The 16,964-nt window shown below is 41.9% G+C and overlaps 1 protein-coding gene across 2 annotated transcripts in view; it reads right to left on the bottom strand.

The window, feature by feature from the left end:
* SLC44A1 (solute carrier family 44 member 1) overlaps window positions 1-15,991 on the bottom strand; it is a 71,762-nt gene extending 55,771 nt beyond the window's left edge. For both annotated transcript variants that reach the window (XM_075526793.1, XM_075526792.1), the window contains exon 1: window positions 15,632-15,991. In XM_075526793.1, the coding sequence (XP_075382908.1) occupies window positions 15,632-15,658 (27 nt within the window). In that variant the 5' untranslated portion in view covers window positions 15,659-15,991. The remainder of the gene's footprint in view (window positions 1-15,631) is intronic.
* Window positions 15,992-16,964: the final 973 nt, after the last annotated feature.

The following is a 16,964-nucleotide window of genomic DNA, read 5'->3' on the forward strand; positions in this document are numbered from 1 at the left end:
AAATCAGTCCTGTTGGGTGCAGCACAATTTTACAATTACATCCTAATTCCACACCTAGAAAGTGGGACGTCTAAAGTTAGGCTTTCTCTTGCAGAAGAGAAGCATGAAGAATGCCAGCACATTAGCTGTTGACTTTTCTAGTTGAATTCAGAGCTACATGGTCTCAAGCCAGCAAGTACTTGTATGCAATAAATAAATAAAGGGGCTATTTTCTTAGTATTCATTGCATCCAATCACTTCAAAACAAACATAGAAACTCCACCCTCCAGATTGCTTTCTCCCTGCCACTTCCAAAATAGACCACTGCAGCACCAAATAGCAGGTCTGAACTCACATGTCTTCTGCATACTGCAATATACTTGTTTACAGGTATCAGCATAGCACAAAACCAATGGTTACCACTTTGACTGTTAACTGTAATAGCTGTACTGGATGCTACCATACAAGCACTCACCTGCCCCAACCAGAGTGCAACACACGCATAAAAGCACAAAAAAAGTGTGAAAATACAGCATGGCAGCAGGGGACTACAGATACAAAGAGTTACAGAGAATTTTTTTAACCACAAAATGTCTCATGCAGTGTACAATTTGGGAGTGATGTGACTGAAGCAAGAAGCCAAGTAAAGAACATCTGCAGTATTATATATATGGATAATCAAGCTGTGGGGAAGTAGCAAAGATGTGAAGATGATCAGGATAAAGATGGAATTTGCCATCAACAGAGAATGTTGCAACATCATGAGAAAGGCAGCAGAAAGAATCCTAAAATCTTGTGGTGATCAGATCGTATGTTTCAGGAAGAAGAAAATGAAGCTACTACTGAGACATATGGGCTGAATTAAGGACAACCCAATGAATAACTGGCCTGAGTAACATCCACTGGATGAAAAGGAGATGCAGGGAGACGTTAAGACTCTAGGCTTTACTTTGGCTAGTGATTTTAAGCTAGCAACTGGAGAGTATAGGACTATTCTGATTTGCGTATGAACACAGGGGTTGTAAGAATACAGTCACAGCTTCATTCAGATAGTTAATGACAAGAAATAAAACCAAACCAGAACAAATAAATACAACCCTCACATTCTTCAGCCCAAAACAAGCCTCAGAAGAGATCCAGGACAAAGGATGCCCCATCAAAATCCTATAGGAAGATTCACTAGTCATGAGGAAGAGCAGTCTTCCACACTGCTAATCTAACTCCAGGACTACTATACACAGTGTTAAGAAAGCCAAGAGAAAACAAAATTTTAAAGCAATGTCCACAGCCAGCAAAACCAAACAGAGTTAAACTTCATGAGATACCAGTTACATGAGCTATGCTGTTCTGGCTCAAGAGAAGGCTTCCAAGTGCAGGTGCTCTAAACTCCTGGAAGATCCACATCCAGGACAAATTATTCGTTATCTCTACTTGCAAGTAATGCTAGATAAAACCTTACATGCAGACGAAGCATAGTGATGCAATATTCTTCTACTTCAGCATTTGGTTTAAATCAGTTCCACTTCAAGTCAAATATAAGAGAAAATAAGACAGAAAAGTTGAAATAGTTTTTAAACGGAGATATGCACAAATCATTTTGACATCCTATCTTAAAAAGCAGTAAATTCTTTTGGTTTAGTTTCCTTTTTTCTTTCAACCTGGTTCTAACACAAGACGAAGATGCTGCAAAACATCCAGTTTTCCATTTGCAGGCATTGAGAACATGCTTTTGTCTTTTCTATGCTTAGAAATGGCCACTTTTTTTCTATTGAATACTGAATACAAGACATGGCATTTTGATTCATCTGTCTAAACAATCAGGCCTAGATTTACAAAGTTTTTTCAGATTTTAGCATACTCAGGCACTTCAGCATTTGGCCCATTCCCCCTTTAGCAGCTCACACCATGCTTTAAGGATGTGACTTTCCAGACCACTTATGATTTCTGAAACTTCTGTTGGTTCAACTGGTGGGTTATAGTACTGCCAGACACAGACCTAGTGTATGGAAACTTCACCACTGCTTTCACCATTTACATTAATACATTATTTGACCTTTCCTTAAAGACTGCATAAATTCACAAAATAAATCCATCCACTACTCTCCACTCACCAATGCATGCTGAATTTTTAACCTCTTCTGGCCCTTAGTCTCCCTTCTACATTACACATCTACCTTCCAAGTTTTTAACATCTCAATCATGACGGCAACTGCACGCCCTTTACAAAGATTTCCTCCCTAAGACCACTTACAAAATTTAAGAAAATTTAAGATGTATCTTCTTTTCACAGAACTGTTGTTTTAGGCTGTCAGTTACAAATATCGGTATGCGTCAATATCTGAACTCCCATTTGTTCCTCAAAATAGTGTCCATGACTATTCTTTTCAGTGGGACATAGGTTTATTTTGTTTTTTAAGCACAGAACCGAGCTAAAAAACAAATCAATAGTTCTAAAAGCCATGGAACTAGTTAAGATTGATTTCCTTTGGTCTTTCTGCACAGTACAACCAGATCCTCTGATATCTAACAAAGGGGAAGTTCTGATCATAGTTCTTCATGCAGTGGAAACAATTCCTGATTTTTTTTTTTCCTTCTCATGTAGGTTTTCTGATATTTAAGAGTAACTCAGCTTTTGTTAAAGCCCCTTTCTCTGTGGCAACAGTTTGACCCTGAATCTTTCATTAAGCTCACAGGAACTCAGTTGAAGATCTGAATCAACTATCACTACTGAATTAGCTATCACTGCCAAGTTAGCTAAGTTGGATCCATGATTTTTAAGAGTTATGGGGGGGGGGGGGAGGAGAAGTAGTTTCCTGAAGCATTGAAATGTGTGTAAACTGTGCCAAAGATTTTAATTTTTTTTTTTTAAGTAAGTTACCAGCAGTTTAAATTACTACAAAAGGATTACATAACTTTTCAAATAGCTTTAATAAATTTAGGGGTTTTTGCTCTGCAGAGAGTCACTGTAGAAAAACTTGGAATATCCACTAATTTCTAACCAGTTTCAATAATGGTAAGAAGATACTGAAAATTCTGGGTTGCAAGTATTTCAGGTTTTTTTCTTTTTAAATGAAAGGATAGTTTTTATTGTACTTTCAAAAATCCTCAGGGATATTATTATTGATGTGGCAGTTTAAGATAATTTGTTATAAAACCCCATCCTAACAACCACATTCATCTAACTACATTCCCTTTTAATTCTCTGTTGTTTTATCACCTTGATGTAACATCTGGATTCAGAGTATATGCCACTGCAGCTCAGTCAATACAGGAGAGTAAATAGAAATGACTGCTGTTTGTATATGTAAATGAAGGAATTCAGAAATGACTGTGTAGCTACCCATCTACATAGGAGACAAAGAACCACAGCGTGCACATAGCATTAATAAACAGACCTCAGAGGCAAAAAAGGATACTTATCCTGACTGGGATCCTTTGTGGGAAACTGCCACTGAGTCCTGGAGAACCTACCTTTCCTAGAAGGAAGGCTGGCTCTGATAAAGTGCCAGAGATTCAACTGATTGTATGAATAGCATTCAGTTTATTCCAATATCACAGTGAGTACATAATACAGTTGTTTTACACCTACAATGCAAGTTTGATGTTTTGGAATTGGTAGGTCCGTTTGCAATACTGTGCACACCACAAAATGACATGTAAGGCATGGTCCACTCTTGAGTTCTCCTTGGGAAATGGGCAAGCCAGGTTAAAGAGGTTGCTACCAAGAAGTCATCCAGTCCAGAAGTTAAGTTGTCCTGCAAGCTAAGTTTAAAACTACAACTTCACATGCTATTGAAACATCCCCACACTGCCAAAAAAAAAAGGACAGTTCTTGAAACATTTGTCAGCATTTCCTAATGACCATTTAAGAAGCTAATTCTTTACTCATTTTACGTATCTTCACAAGCTAAAGAACAGTCCCAATCACATGCTGGCCTTTACCATGAAGCATACCACGTATGAAAAAGAAGAACCATAATTTACTAGTTTACCAAAATGTTTCCAATGCAAGAATGTAATTCTCCAGTTTATCAGAAAGCATGGCATTTTTTCTGTCCAAGACATGGCACACCTTTCTCACTATTCAGCTGTTTAAAAGAAGAACTAGCAGCAACTGTATATTGTCCTAATGAAACTTCTTCCACCTCTGAAGAGATCTTGATTCTAGAGCCTAAAGAGGAAATGAGTCCTGACCCCAAGCATTAATAGTTTAGGATGTTTCTAGGTTGCTCTAACCTGAAGCCTAAAGCCAAGACATAAGTCCCCTATTCCATAAGCAGCTACAGCCTTTTTGACATCAAATGAAGTTACCAGCCATTCCTCTCCTTTCATTATGAATGTTAAACTGCAGTGAATAAGATGACCAGTATGCTGCATCTGACCTACATTTTGACCACAAAGTGGTTAAAACATACGTGATACCAATTACAGATGTAGACTAAGCGTGTCTTACTATAAACATCAGTAACTACTTCATGAAAAACAGAGCATTCAGCCAACTCAGTAGATAATGACTGATCTGAACAAGTGTCTAAAACATCAGAATATAAAATTAAAATCTAGCAAGTTGTTTCACATTTTCAAACAAAAGCATTAGGCAACATTTAACCTGTTAAAGACATTTTCTAACACCTTCACAAATAAGGAGCCTAGAGTCCCTGACAATGCCAATATGAAGGTCTGTGTTTGTTACCTCTAGGGAGAATGAAGTCTATAATTATTCTAGTATCTTCTATTACTCTGAAGATCGGATGACGCTGTTCCTAAAAAAGCCCCAAAAACCTAAACCCCCCCAAAAAACACACTCACTTCCCCTCACAAGTACATTTCTGAGGACAAAAGTAGCAACTCAAGTAAACTAGCACCCTATGTAAAATCTTTGTGTGGTGAATGCACTCTGTTTAAGTGTCCAAAGCAAAGTCTTGAAGTGTTAAAACTATCTTCAGTTCATGACTTCATCAACTATCTTACAATTTTTTTTATAGAAAACCTTTAGTTTACTGCACAGTGTAGCCTAAGAACACTGCACGAAGTTGCCCTAGTTAAAATGCTCACCATTACCTACAGAATTCCTGTGCATGACCTACAGGTGTTCAGATAAAGCACCAAGCAGTAGCTTACTGCAGTTTATCACAAATTCAGATTATTCTCTCAGGTTCACAATAAAACTGATCTATTATACAGCACATTATTGGTATGCCTCTATTACTAGAGGAGTTACCAGAGGAGTAACACACACCAGCAAACCCAGACTTTGACTCTACTAAACTATACCAGTTCCCTGGAAGAATGAACCATGCTGCATCAATAAAAATATCTCCATAAACACACCAAAAAAATTCTTAGTGTATACTTGCCCTGGATCTACCTCTCGGGAAGAGTAGTATTGCTCCTACCCCAAAAAGCCTGTCGATGATAGCATTCTCCTGGGAGGCAGAAGCTTGAATTCCCCAGACTTACAGAACCGTGGCAGTCGTCTCCAGAAAGAAAAGAAAACAATACACACTGTTCCCTGCAAGTGCCCTCCATGATGACACCATCCTCTGGATAACAACGCAAACACCTCTGGGCAATTTCAAAAGGGACTGTATTACAGAACATGCAAATCATGGTGGTTTCTAATGCCAGTTTTTGTGGAATTTCTGCTTCAATCTCATTCCAAAACGCTTTATTTTTCAATTTACTGCAAAGCAGATGTTAGTCACGCTTTCGGATTTTACTGAGAGCCCCATGCCAGCACTTTACATATAAGCACCCACGTCCTTATTTGCCCCATAACTCCACATCACCACTTGTTATCCGATGCCTTGTCCACTGAAGAGATGCATCTGCTCTTTATAAGTATGAAACTGAGCTCCCACTAGGAGAAGTTTTCTGATGGTGTAATACTGCTTTAAAGTTATCCACCAAAGGGTAATGAATTTGTACTTTGCTTCTCTTCAGAGACTAAGCATACCACCAATTCAATGTGTCCACACCTGCTACTTCACTAATGTTCTTGTACTCCACACACAGTATTTATGAGTTTTCAACATAATGTAAACAAAATTGAGAGCACATAAGACAGCACTTGCAACATTATTGATGGTGTAATATAAAGATGTTTGCCCTGAAAACCCATACGTGGAGACTTCACTTACGAATCTGACATATGCTGTGTTGTATATCATCTTCCACTCATCTTTTCAGTCAACTCCTATTAAATATTGCTTCTAAAATTCCTTTATTACATGCTTCCACCTTAGTCTACAACTTAAATATTTATCTTGAAACATAACACAGCTGATTAAATAAAGAGCTGACATGATCAGCACACCTGCTGAGGTTTTGAAGTTTAGAAATAAGGCCATCTGCAGACAAAAGCCCAGTTTTTAACCCTCAAACTATTTAGTTATTGTTTCTTTTCTTCATTACATGTTGTTAAGTACTTATTTGAAAGCAGCAATAAATAAAGACATTTTACAAATATCAGTAATATTTTTCAGAGGATTAAAATATCCATTTCAATGCATGCTTGGTACTTCCATGGTTCTTAATCATTAATAAAAAGCAGTCATAAAAAAACCAAAAAAAACAAAAAAAAAACCAAAAAAAACCCCACCACAAACAAAACCCAAAAAACCCCCCAACCAACCAACCCCACAAAAAAACCAACAGTTTGCTTTTGAGGATACTTTGCACCTACCAAGTTACTTCATCACATTGAATTTTATACTTGTACCTCAACCTGTTTAACCAATTCTCAGATTTTATTCTTACTATGAGATTGCAAGTCCCAAATTACAACATATTTTCAAACTTTGGACTAGTAAAACATTGTCCAATGACAATACACACTTTGCTTCCAAATGTGTTAGCTTTATCACAACATGACATTAGCAGAAGAAAAAAAAAAACACAGCAGAACTCTCCAATTAGTGGTCTCCACAGAAGATGAAGGACATTCCATAGAAAACACTGCCCCTGTTCTTTGCACTCTCTTCGTGTGTAATGAGTAATTTTCTCTAAAAGAATTTTTTCACCCTTTTAAAGTCTCTGAAGCCAGAATTCAAGACCAAAAACACTACAGCTCTTTAAGAGCTCATGGCCTGCACAGTACTGCTGTGAAAAATAATGATGTTGCCACTTCTAAAGACATTCATAGCAGTTTGCTAAGTATTCTTTCAAAATGCATCCTACAGTCAAATGGGTTTGTCAATTGAAAATAATAAAATTATGTATTTTTGTATTGCATTTACAATCCTTGCAGAAGAACTTCCTACCTTTCAAAGGCAAATGCCTACTTGGTGGACAGTTCTGTGAGGTTAGAGGCTCATATTTGCATGTGTCAACACAAACATGGTCCTTGTGCCACTACACTGAACACTATGACCTAACTGTTGCATATATTGGCCATGTCCATTCTTCTCTATTACTGTGTAGGAAAGCCAAAAGACAGAGCTATGTTGGAAACTGAAAAGCCAATAGCCATATTGAATTACATTTAAGGGATGTCATCAGCACAATAAAAACTTCTCAGAACCATTTTCCCCACTTCCTCTAATGAAGATCAGAAAAACTTTAAGCTTACACTTGGGGGAAAAAAGAAAAAAGTTTACATAACTTCTTAAATATGAAATCCTGACTTACAGGTCCAAAACTGGCATAACAAGAAAGAAAACCACTCAGGATTACAATAGGAGGGCAGTGCTTGAGGACATTGAAAGCGTATTAGCTCAACAGGAACCAACGCTAAGAAGGCTCTATCTGATTTATGGAAGAAAGGGTGGGAGGAGAATGGAAAGGGAAGTAATGTGTCAAGCCCTTAGCTTATTACATAAGCATACTTCCTTATAAGTAGGCAATTATTTTGCAGTTTTTCATAGCAAACTAGGGGGAGTCTGACAAAGCATTCCCAGGACATGGTTATCATGACCTTCAACAAAATACTTTAATAGGTTTCCCGTTTTGTTTCTACAGATCTGTATACGACATTCAGAGGTCTCTTCCTCAGTGAAATAATGTATCTGAAGAGCAACGAGAGTGGTTTCATTTTAAAACAAAAACAAAACAGGCCAGAGTTCATTTCTGCTGTAAACAGCTGCTTAACTACATCACATTTATTAAGAGAGGATATCAGGCACAAGTCACCATGTTCTCTCTCACCATGACCCTCCACTATATTCTAGCAATATTCCTGGTTAAAACAGCAACAGCTAGAAACTAGCATGTAAAAATGCAGTATGGAATCTCAGCTTTCCTGTATACTGCAATCATCTCCTATTCTTGCAGTGTATTGCACACTGGGTGTTGAAATCATATTAAAGCAGAGAAAATTAATCTTAGGACTGTAAAGCTGAACTTCAAAATGAAGTTGATTCTTCTCTCTTCTTAAATATGTATGCACATGTTCTTGAGGCTGTTGTCATACAATTGTAAACTTTTATTCCACATTAGAAATTTGTTTACCTAGAAAATTAAAAAAAAAAAACCAACAACCCCAAAAAAGACCAAGCCTAGGGACAGGAGGCCAATCAATGCAATGAAATGTATTTACTTCATAAATCTGTGAAACTTTAAAGGGGCTGGAAGACCTGGAAGAACCCTATTATATATTCACCAACACAGACTTGTTCTCTAAAATTTATACACAAAAAAAGCTCTCAGTATAGTTTCATCAAATAGAGGTAAAAATTAGCAATCAGTTTAGTCAGTGGGTAGAAGTCACCTGGCAACACTCTGCATAACTGTTTTTTAGAAGCAAAGCATAAGATTTACACAATTTTCCAACAGCTCCTTCAAGTGAGAAAGATTCAAATACAAAATAACAAAGACACAGTTTCTGTCAAGTTGCTTTGCAAGTGTTGATTTTCACAAAGAAACCAGTGAGGTAAGTTCAAAGGAACAAAAATTACAGTCAGCCCAAAGGAGAAAAAGGCATGCAGAGTTACTGCAAAGCTCGCCTTTAGATTGAACAGCATAAAGACAGTTGACGACTTCGCTACATAACAAACATTGTCATTTCTTCATAATGAAAAATATGAGCAGTCAGTTGGATGATACTCAATATACCCTCACAATTACCAACCTAAAAGTCTGATGGCTGACAGCATTCTAGATGACAATTAGATTACAATAACATAAGCTTTGGATTTAGCTTTTACTATTAACAATGCAAGATAATCAATCTTCTCCAAACTGTTCTCACTTTACAAAAAAACATGTCTTGTAAGGATGCAATGTCCCATGCTTGTTCTTAATCCAAACTATAATTTTGTGAAGCACTTAAAAAAGCCAATCTTTGAGTTACCTGACAAAGAAAAGGAAATAACGTGCTACTTAAAACTTTTAAGATGTGATACAACTGAAAGATAGTCCAAACTTCAGAAGGAGCTAGTCCTCAGTGGAAAAATTCAATGAATTTGAAAGAGTACTTACAAGTATCTATGTAGTTCAAATATTTCTTTCTACGTTAAGATCAAAAGGAATTATTTGCACAGGTTGTGCAGTTGCTTGTGACAGCATTTGTAAAAGGACACCTCATGTTCCACAGGAAACGAACAGAGCTCACAGACCAGAAATACAGAAAAGTAGTCAACAGCTTCATGAGATGCCTGACTCATTAGCACTGTTCTTGGATCCTGCTTGTATGCTTCATCCTTCATATATATCTGCTTGCCAGAGCCTAGAATGGAAGCTTCATCTACTGTCAATGTGTTGAACGGGAAGTCAAGCTTCCTCGCTCCTGGAAGTAGAAGTAACAACTCATTCTGTTTCTGCCCATCAACACTGCTATTCAGCTGGTCTTCTTCAGTGATCGTACCCACGCCCACAGTGAAACAGGCATATTTTGATGCCCCCTATATTCAGACAGTTGACTGCAAGAACCTCTGACAACTGAAGATATGGCTGAAGTACAATTAATGATCTGTATTGCCCATAACAGCTCAGAAGAGACATTTCATCAGAACTACAAAATTTTTTTAAAAGTTAAGAACTCCAGATTTATTCTGCGTTGCTTTGACAGCAGATGCTTAAGGGAAAGTTAATGGAGGATCTGCCTTCATCTCCTCTTATAACAGGAAGTTCTTTTAGTCTTGTAAAAACCAAGGCCACCACTAAAACCACCAAGAATAACATGTGCTTTGTTTATCCCAGTCATACCTCCAATTTCCAGCAAGATTTCAAGTTTCTCCCATACATATCTTAGATTAAGCCACTAACGTACTAAGCTGTAAGGATAAAATAAACAAACACACACAGTATTTCCCAGTCCCAACACAAACACTAAGGCCTTGTTTCCTGTAACACCTTGCCAAAGCAAATGCCTTTTAACTACAATCAGCCACTTCAATTCAACTGCAGAAGACCAGGAAGGGAGAATGGATTCTGTATCCCAACAACTCCAAAAGAAAGTAGTTTAAGGTCCACTTCTCCCCACAGCTTGGTGCCTTTCATGAACTATGAATTTCTGTCCCCTCAGATATAACAATGCAAAATTTGTGGAGCTCTGCTATAAACCAGATCACTGGAGTTTACCGAGTAATCTGAGTTTACAATGTAAAGTTTGCTTGCTTAAAAAAAACCACACCAAAAAAACCAAAACCTTGTGTGGATTACTTCAATCAAACAGATTAACAGCATACCCTAACAGTTATGGTGACATGGGAGCGATGAACTCCAACAGTTATCTCCTGCAAATCCAGTTTTATAATGGACTAATGCTGCGAGATACCAGAAAATACCACTGATGAAGGAGAAGAATGAAAAGAAAGGGAAGAGAGTATTGCCACTCAACTACAGATTCCATTTTTCTTCTTTAGTGAAACTAAAGACTTGGAAGAAATTTGATTATTCTATCAACTCAGAGCTTTGGCACCATTCGCTCAAAAGATCCCAACATTTTGGAAGAGAAGATCCAATTCCAAAACAGCACAACAAAAAAACCACCTGTATCAAAAAATGACTAAAAACTTTTTAAGCTTTGTTGCACAGCAGATCCATGATGAAAGAGACAGAATCACCCATCTTGAGAAGCTCATGATAAAGATAAGGCAAGGGAGGACAGTGGGCTGAAACCACATGAAGGTATTGACAACTAACAGCACTGCAAGACAGAAGATACACAGAGGTTGTTTTTTTAATCCTGTCCTTTACAAGGTTTTCATCTCATATAGGTCAGCACCCTTTGGCCAAACAACTACAGTTGAAAGAAATGTTAAGAGAATCTTGTCATGGTAATTAATGAAGAGTACATAGACTGCTCTAAGACAACAACTGTAAGGTGTAGCTGACATTGCACAAGGTTTTCCCAACAAGCTCAAGCTTCAAGATGGTGAGAGTCAAGAGACAGTAATCACAAAACAATACAACTAAGTTCACATAAATAAGTGGAGAATAGCACGAGCCACTAAAGAAACAAAGAGGATGACAGTTGTAACACTGAAACGGAATAACAGGTAAACAAGAACTCTGGTTGTGATGATAAAGAACAAGTGCAGATCACAGAAGATACTACACCAGGGAAAGTGAAAGAACTTTGTGTGAACGTGGAATAAGACCAAAGTTGAAAAAAAAAAAATATACTGGAAAGAAGTATCCCAGACTGAAGTGCCTCAACAGGTAAAAGAGCAGTGGTACAACAGGAAAGAATGAGTACACCTGGAAGAAAGCCTCGTATGGTTGTATTAAGTTAACATCACTCATAGCAGTTCAAGTTGAAAAATTTGGTAGAATAGGAGGTCAGTTAACGAAAGGGGGAAAAAAGACTGGAAGTACAAGCACAGATAGCAGTAGAGGAGAAAAAATAATAATCAGAGAGTAGAAGGCAGCGAAGAGTAACAAGAGGACAGTATTACAGAAGCCCAGGAAGAATAAGACATCATGTAGTAGAGGATTACAGATAGTATCAAAAGCAGCAGAGATCAAGGAGGGTAAGATAGGAGGGGAATCCTTGCAACTTGGCCAGAAGGAGCCTGTGGAAATCTTAATGAAGGCAATTTCAGCAGAGCACCGAACCTGGATTGGAATGAATTTACTACGAAGAAAGAGGAGAGAATGTACAAAAACAAAGGTAAATTTTTCTGTTCCAGGAGTTTGGAAAAGAAGGGAAGAAGACTAGAGTTGACTGTCAGCTTTAAGGATGAAGGATAGTAACTCAGAATAAAATCAGGAAGGGAATAAGATGGCAGCAAGAGGTAAAAAACAGAAATTTGGAATTAAAACAGAAAAATTGAATGAATGGGTCTTTGGGGTCAGGCTAAGCAGTTAAAGGCAGAAAAAGCAGAGAGTAAACATTAGAATCCATCACTGTAAATAGCAGGCAAGAGTGCTGAGCAAAGGTAAACATGCCAATTCTAATCAGTTTTTCTCTGGAAACCTTTAGATGCTGCAGGGGAAGAGATACAGGGAAAAGCCTAAGGCAGAGCTCTAGACAGCCTGTAAAGCAAAGGAACTGGGAAATTAATTCAGGGTGGGGAAAAAAAAAGGATAATTGAGTATGAAGTAAGGGTTAGGAAGAAGATGTCAAACAAATCTGCCTGGTTCAACAACCACTCACAGGTAGGTGCATTATCATAAATGAGATGAGGAGGTGGCAGTCATGAGGAAAGGACTTGGAGATGCAGTAATCAGATAAGATGGCTGGCAAAATCAAAACAGAAGTAATCACTTCTCTTAGAAGAAGAAATAGGGATTAGCAGATGAAGATCAAATAGGCTAGAGAGCTGAAGAATAAACTTAATGAGAAATGAACTTGAAAAACAAAGTCATAAGGAATGAGGTTGAGGAGTCCATGATGAGAGTAGAGACTATATGTCAAAGACTAAGATGAAGCTACACAGGGAGAAGCAAGAAGTAAGTGAAGGAACATGAAGGAACATCTGATGGACCCCTGCTCAAGGAAAGCTTAAGAGGAAATAACGGGGGGGGAAATATAAAGACAATGGTAGATGAGGAACACAGCACTTACTGTTAATGATAAAAGGGAGGACAAGACAGACATTAGGCTTTAATGTAATGCTATACTGTTGCTAGCAAGGTTTCTGCAATCGATATACCAGACAAAATTGTTGCTGATAAAATATTCAGCAACTGGCCTTTGATTTGGAATTCCTGAGGAGACACACAATTGCTCATGGCTAAGGAATTAAATAAACAAGCATTCTTTATACTTCAGTTACATACATGGAATACAAAGCTCAATTACTGTACCATGTCTTGCTACACGTAAGGAAAGCAAATGAAAGGTTCAGTACTGTACTATTAACATCATGCATCCTGACACTGCAACACAAATTTCACTGAAAAACAAAATCAGTTAGTTGAAACCTTTGAACAAGCCAGATATTTAAACCATCTGATCCTCTGTTTCTTCTGCTTTTGGTCTAATGTTACCCACAAATAAGCCTGCATTTCATTTAAGAAAAGAACATAACAGCAAACAGCAATACAAATTCATAAAGAACAGGTAGAAAGGGCCTCTTACACACTTAAGAAAAGTAATTTAGGTAGGAATCATAGAAAATAAGGTTGGAAAAGACTTCAAAACATTACTTCAAAACACCAACTTCACTCTCAGAGCTCCAAGTCTGTATCAGCTTTCCTTAAGACACTCCTGACAGATGCTTATCTAACGTGTTTTTTAGCAAACCTCAAACAATACAGACTCCACAATCTCCCCTAGCAGTCTACTGCAGTGACCAAACAATTTTAAAATCTTCCCCTAACATTTGGCATATAACTCCCTCTCTGAAATTCAAACCATTTCTTCATGCACCATAAAGCTGATTGCCTTCCTCTTTGCAGCAAAATTTGCTATACAGACAGGATGTTCCCTGTTGCAACTGGACAGCTCTCTGCAGTGTTTTGCATTGGAAGGACAGAACCCTTATTAAAAAAAAAAAAAGTCTGCCTGAACGGATGAGCTACAAAAACTCATCTCTGTGATGAGTCATCTGGGACAGCAGAGACGGACTTTCCCACATAAGCAGTGTGCTGGAAGCTGGATTCAGCCACCGCAACTGACACAGCCAAAGGAAACGAACATTTACAAGCAAGGAAAGCACAGCCATAGTGTTAGTCATGATCGCTCGTCCTACAGCCTTCAGAAAGGAGCCAAGTAAAAAACAGTATAGCCCTGGTCATGTTGTTCAAAGGGAAAGTTAAAATGGGAAGCAGAGCCGCAAACCGGAGCGCTGGGTGGAGCTCCTGATTATGCCTTGCTTGGCAGCACCACTCTGGGGGAAAAAAAAGGAGTCAGTAAGGGCAAAGCAGAGCAAGGGGGGAGGGAGAAGAAATAAAAACCGAGCTTGGAAATAAGAGATGTGCATGGGGCCAGTCACACACAGGGAGAAGGATGCAGGGAGGCACCTGAACCCTTGGCTATGGAGTGAGGAAGGGGGCTGGGATTAGGACCATCTCCCTTTCCAGAGGCAGTGGACCTGGGGGAGGCCCTGGACATGGCAAGTTTCCTCCTATGAGATTGCTCCTCTCTCTGGGGTGGGGCAGTAGGGCCCCCAAAAGAAAAGCTGCAGGGAAGGGGAGGGAGTGCAGAGCTATACAGGGGGGTGCATTGAGGCATGGCAGAGGGGAGCAGGGTGTGTGGAGCCATAGGACAGGGGTGCAAAGGAATATGGGGATGGCAGGGGAGAGCTGCAGGTTTGCAGCTGCAGCCGTGGCAGGGGACTGAAGCAGGGTATGGCAAAGATTGCAAAGCCATAGCAGGGCTGGGGGAAGAAGGGGCAAGACAATGCTGATCCATAGGGGAAGCAGCGCACAGAACAGTGTGGAGAGCAATGCAGAGGGTGCAAGTGCGTAGCATGCTGGGAGCAAGACTATGGGGGCTGAACAAGGGGGTGCACAGCCATAAGAGGGAAGAGCAGAGCTACAGAGGGGAGCAAAATACTGCACAGTTATGTGCATCAAGGTGGTGGTGGGGGTGTAAAGGGGTTCACAGCCATGAGAGAGTAGGACTATGGGAGGGGAGAGCAATGGGTTCACAGCCATGGGAGAGCAGAGCTGTTGGCGGGGCATGAGGGGGGAAAGGGCTTTAAAGCAAGGGGTTCGCAGCCATAGGAGAGTGTGGTTACAGGGGATGCAAGCAAGCACGCAGCCATGGGCTAGTGGGGCTACAGGTGTAGCAAGAGGATGCACATCCATAGGAGAGTGAGGCTACGGTGGTGGAAGGGAGCAAAGTGGTGCACAACCATGGGAGAGCAGGGCTGTGAGGGGTAAAAGGGGGTGAACAGCCACCGGAGAGCACGGCTATGGGGGGAACAAGTGGGTGTACAGCCATGGGACAGCATGAGAGGCAGACCTGGGGACAGGGAGAGGGGGGCCACAGCCGTGGGGGACACTAGGCCTGCAGGCAGGCATAACAGGGCCCGGCAGCGGGGGGCAGCAGGGCGAGGGGAAGGGGGCAGCAGGGCCCGGGGAGGGGAGGGGAGGGGAGGGGAGGGGAGGGGAGGGGAGGGGGGCAGCAGGGCCCGGGGACGGGAGGGGAGGGGGGCAGCAGGGCCCGGGGACGGGAGGGGAGGGGAGGGGGGCAGCAGGGCCCGGGGACGGGAGGGGAGGGGAGGGGAGGGGAGGGGAGGGGAGGGGAGGGGGGCAGCAGGGCCCGGGGACAGGAGGGGAGGGGGGCAGCAGGGCCCGGCGGCGGGCGCGGGCCGCTCACCTGCGCGGCGGAGCTGCAGCAGCCCATGGCGTCCGCGGGTCTCTGCCCTGGCGGTGCCCGCTAGGCGCCAGGCAGCGGCGGCGGGCAGGCGCTGGGCATCCACTCGCCGCGACGGCACGCCCCGGCGGCGGCGAGGTGCGAGGCGGCGCGGAGGACCGCCGGGGAACCGCCGGGCCCGATCAGGCGAGCGCGGCTGCACCACCAGCCCCCCCGCGGCGCCCCCTCATCCTCCCCCCGCGGCGGCGGCGGCCGCGGCTGAGGGGAAGGGGGCGGGGCCTGCGGCGGGCGGGGTCTTCGGGGGCGGGGCCAGTGTACTGCAGCGCGGGGGGTACCTGCCCGGCCGGGTGGCGCCGCCCCCGCTTCCGCGTCGCCCTGCCCCGCGCGCCGCGGGTCGCTTCCGGTGGCGCAATCGCTTTTGCCCGGTCGCCAAGGTGACGGCAGGGCTGGCGGCGGGCGGCAGGCCCGGCGCGGCCCGGCCCGGCCCTGCCCGGTGGCAGTGGCTGCCGCCTCTCTGGAGCCGGACGTGGTCAGGCGTTCCTCTCTTTCCCCTCGACTCCCGGAGGAGGGGGCGCTGTCCGGTGCGGGGACAGCATGGAGGATAGCTGCGTGGGGAAGCCGTGCTCCGGTCAGGGTGGTTTCCAAGTGGCTGGTACTCCCTGAAAAGGAGATGAGAGCTGCTTGCGTAGCCCTGTAGTACTTGCAGGCGTGAGAGGGGAGTTGAGGTGCTTCTCTTGCTGGTGGGAGATGCTTGAGAAATCCACAGTCCGGCAGGCCTGTGCTTTATACCGCCTTTAGTGTGGTTTATCCGTTTCTCCAGACTAGCTCTTACCATTGGTGCAACGTGCAGAGTACCCAGTCATCTGAAATGGTAGCCTTGAGTGATTGCAAAAGATGCGAACCTGTCCCCTGGATTCACAGCTGATTGCAATATTTTTGCAGCTGGTTTTGGCAAGCTTTGTACCCTTCCTAGAGACACAAATGTAGGTGCCATTCTTTTGAGCTGTGTGCCTCAGTAACTGCAAAAAAATGGTTTCATGAACCGCATCAGGATGATGCATGCTGCATAGTTAACTGTTACAATTTCAGTCTCTGAACCCTAGGCTGGACCATGTTCCTAAGCCATTGGAGTTAGCAACAAATGCCTCAAGAGCTTCTGAACCAGTGAAATAGTCATTAATGGCAACAAAGGCAACAGCTTTCCTTAGAATGAAAGAGAGTTTTCTTTGGAAACTGACAGTCCATCTTAAGGTAAGTTTACTGGCCCAGCAGTTGTGTTTGAATGTGGCCTAAACGTATTAAGTGATACTGTAAATTAAAATATTTTTTTACTGAA

The sequence above is a fragment of the Mycteria americana genome, chromosome Z, assembly GCF_035582795.1.
Source record: "Mycteria americana isolate JAX WOST 10 ecotype Jacksonville Zoo and Gardens chromosome Z, USCA_MyAme_1.0, whole genome shotgun sequence".
In the NCBI taxonomy this organism is placed as follows: domain Eukaryota; kingdom Metazoa; phylum Chordata; class Aves; order Ciconiiformes; family Ciconiidae; genus Mycteria; species Mycteria americana.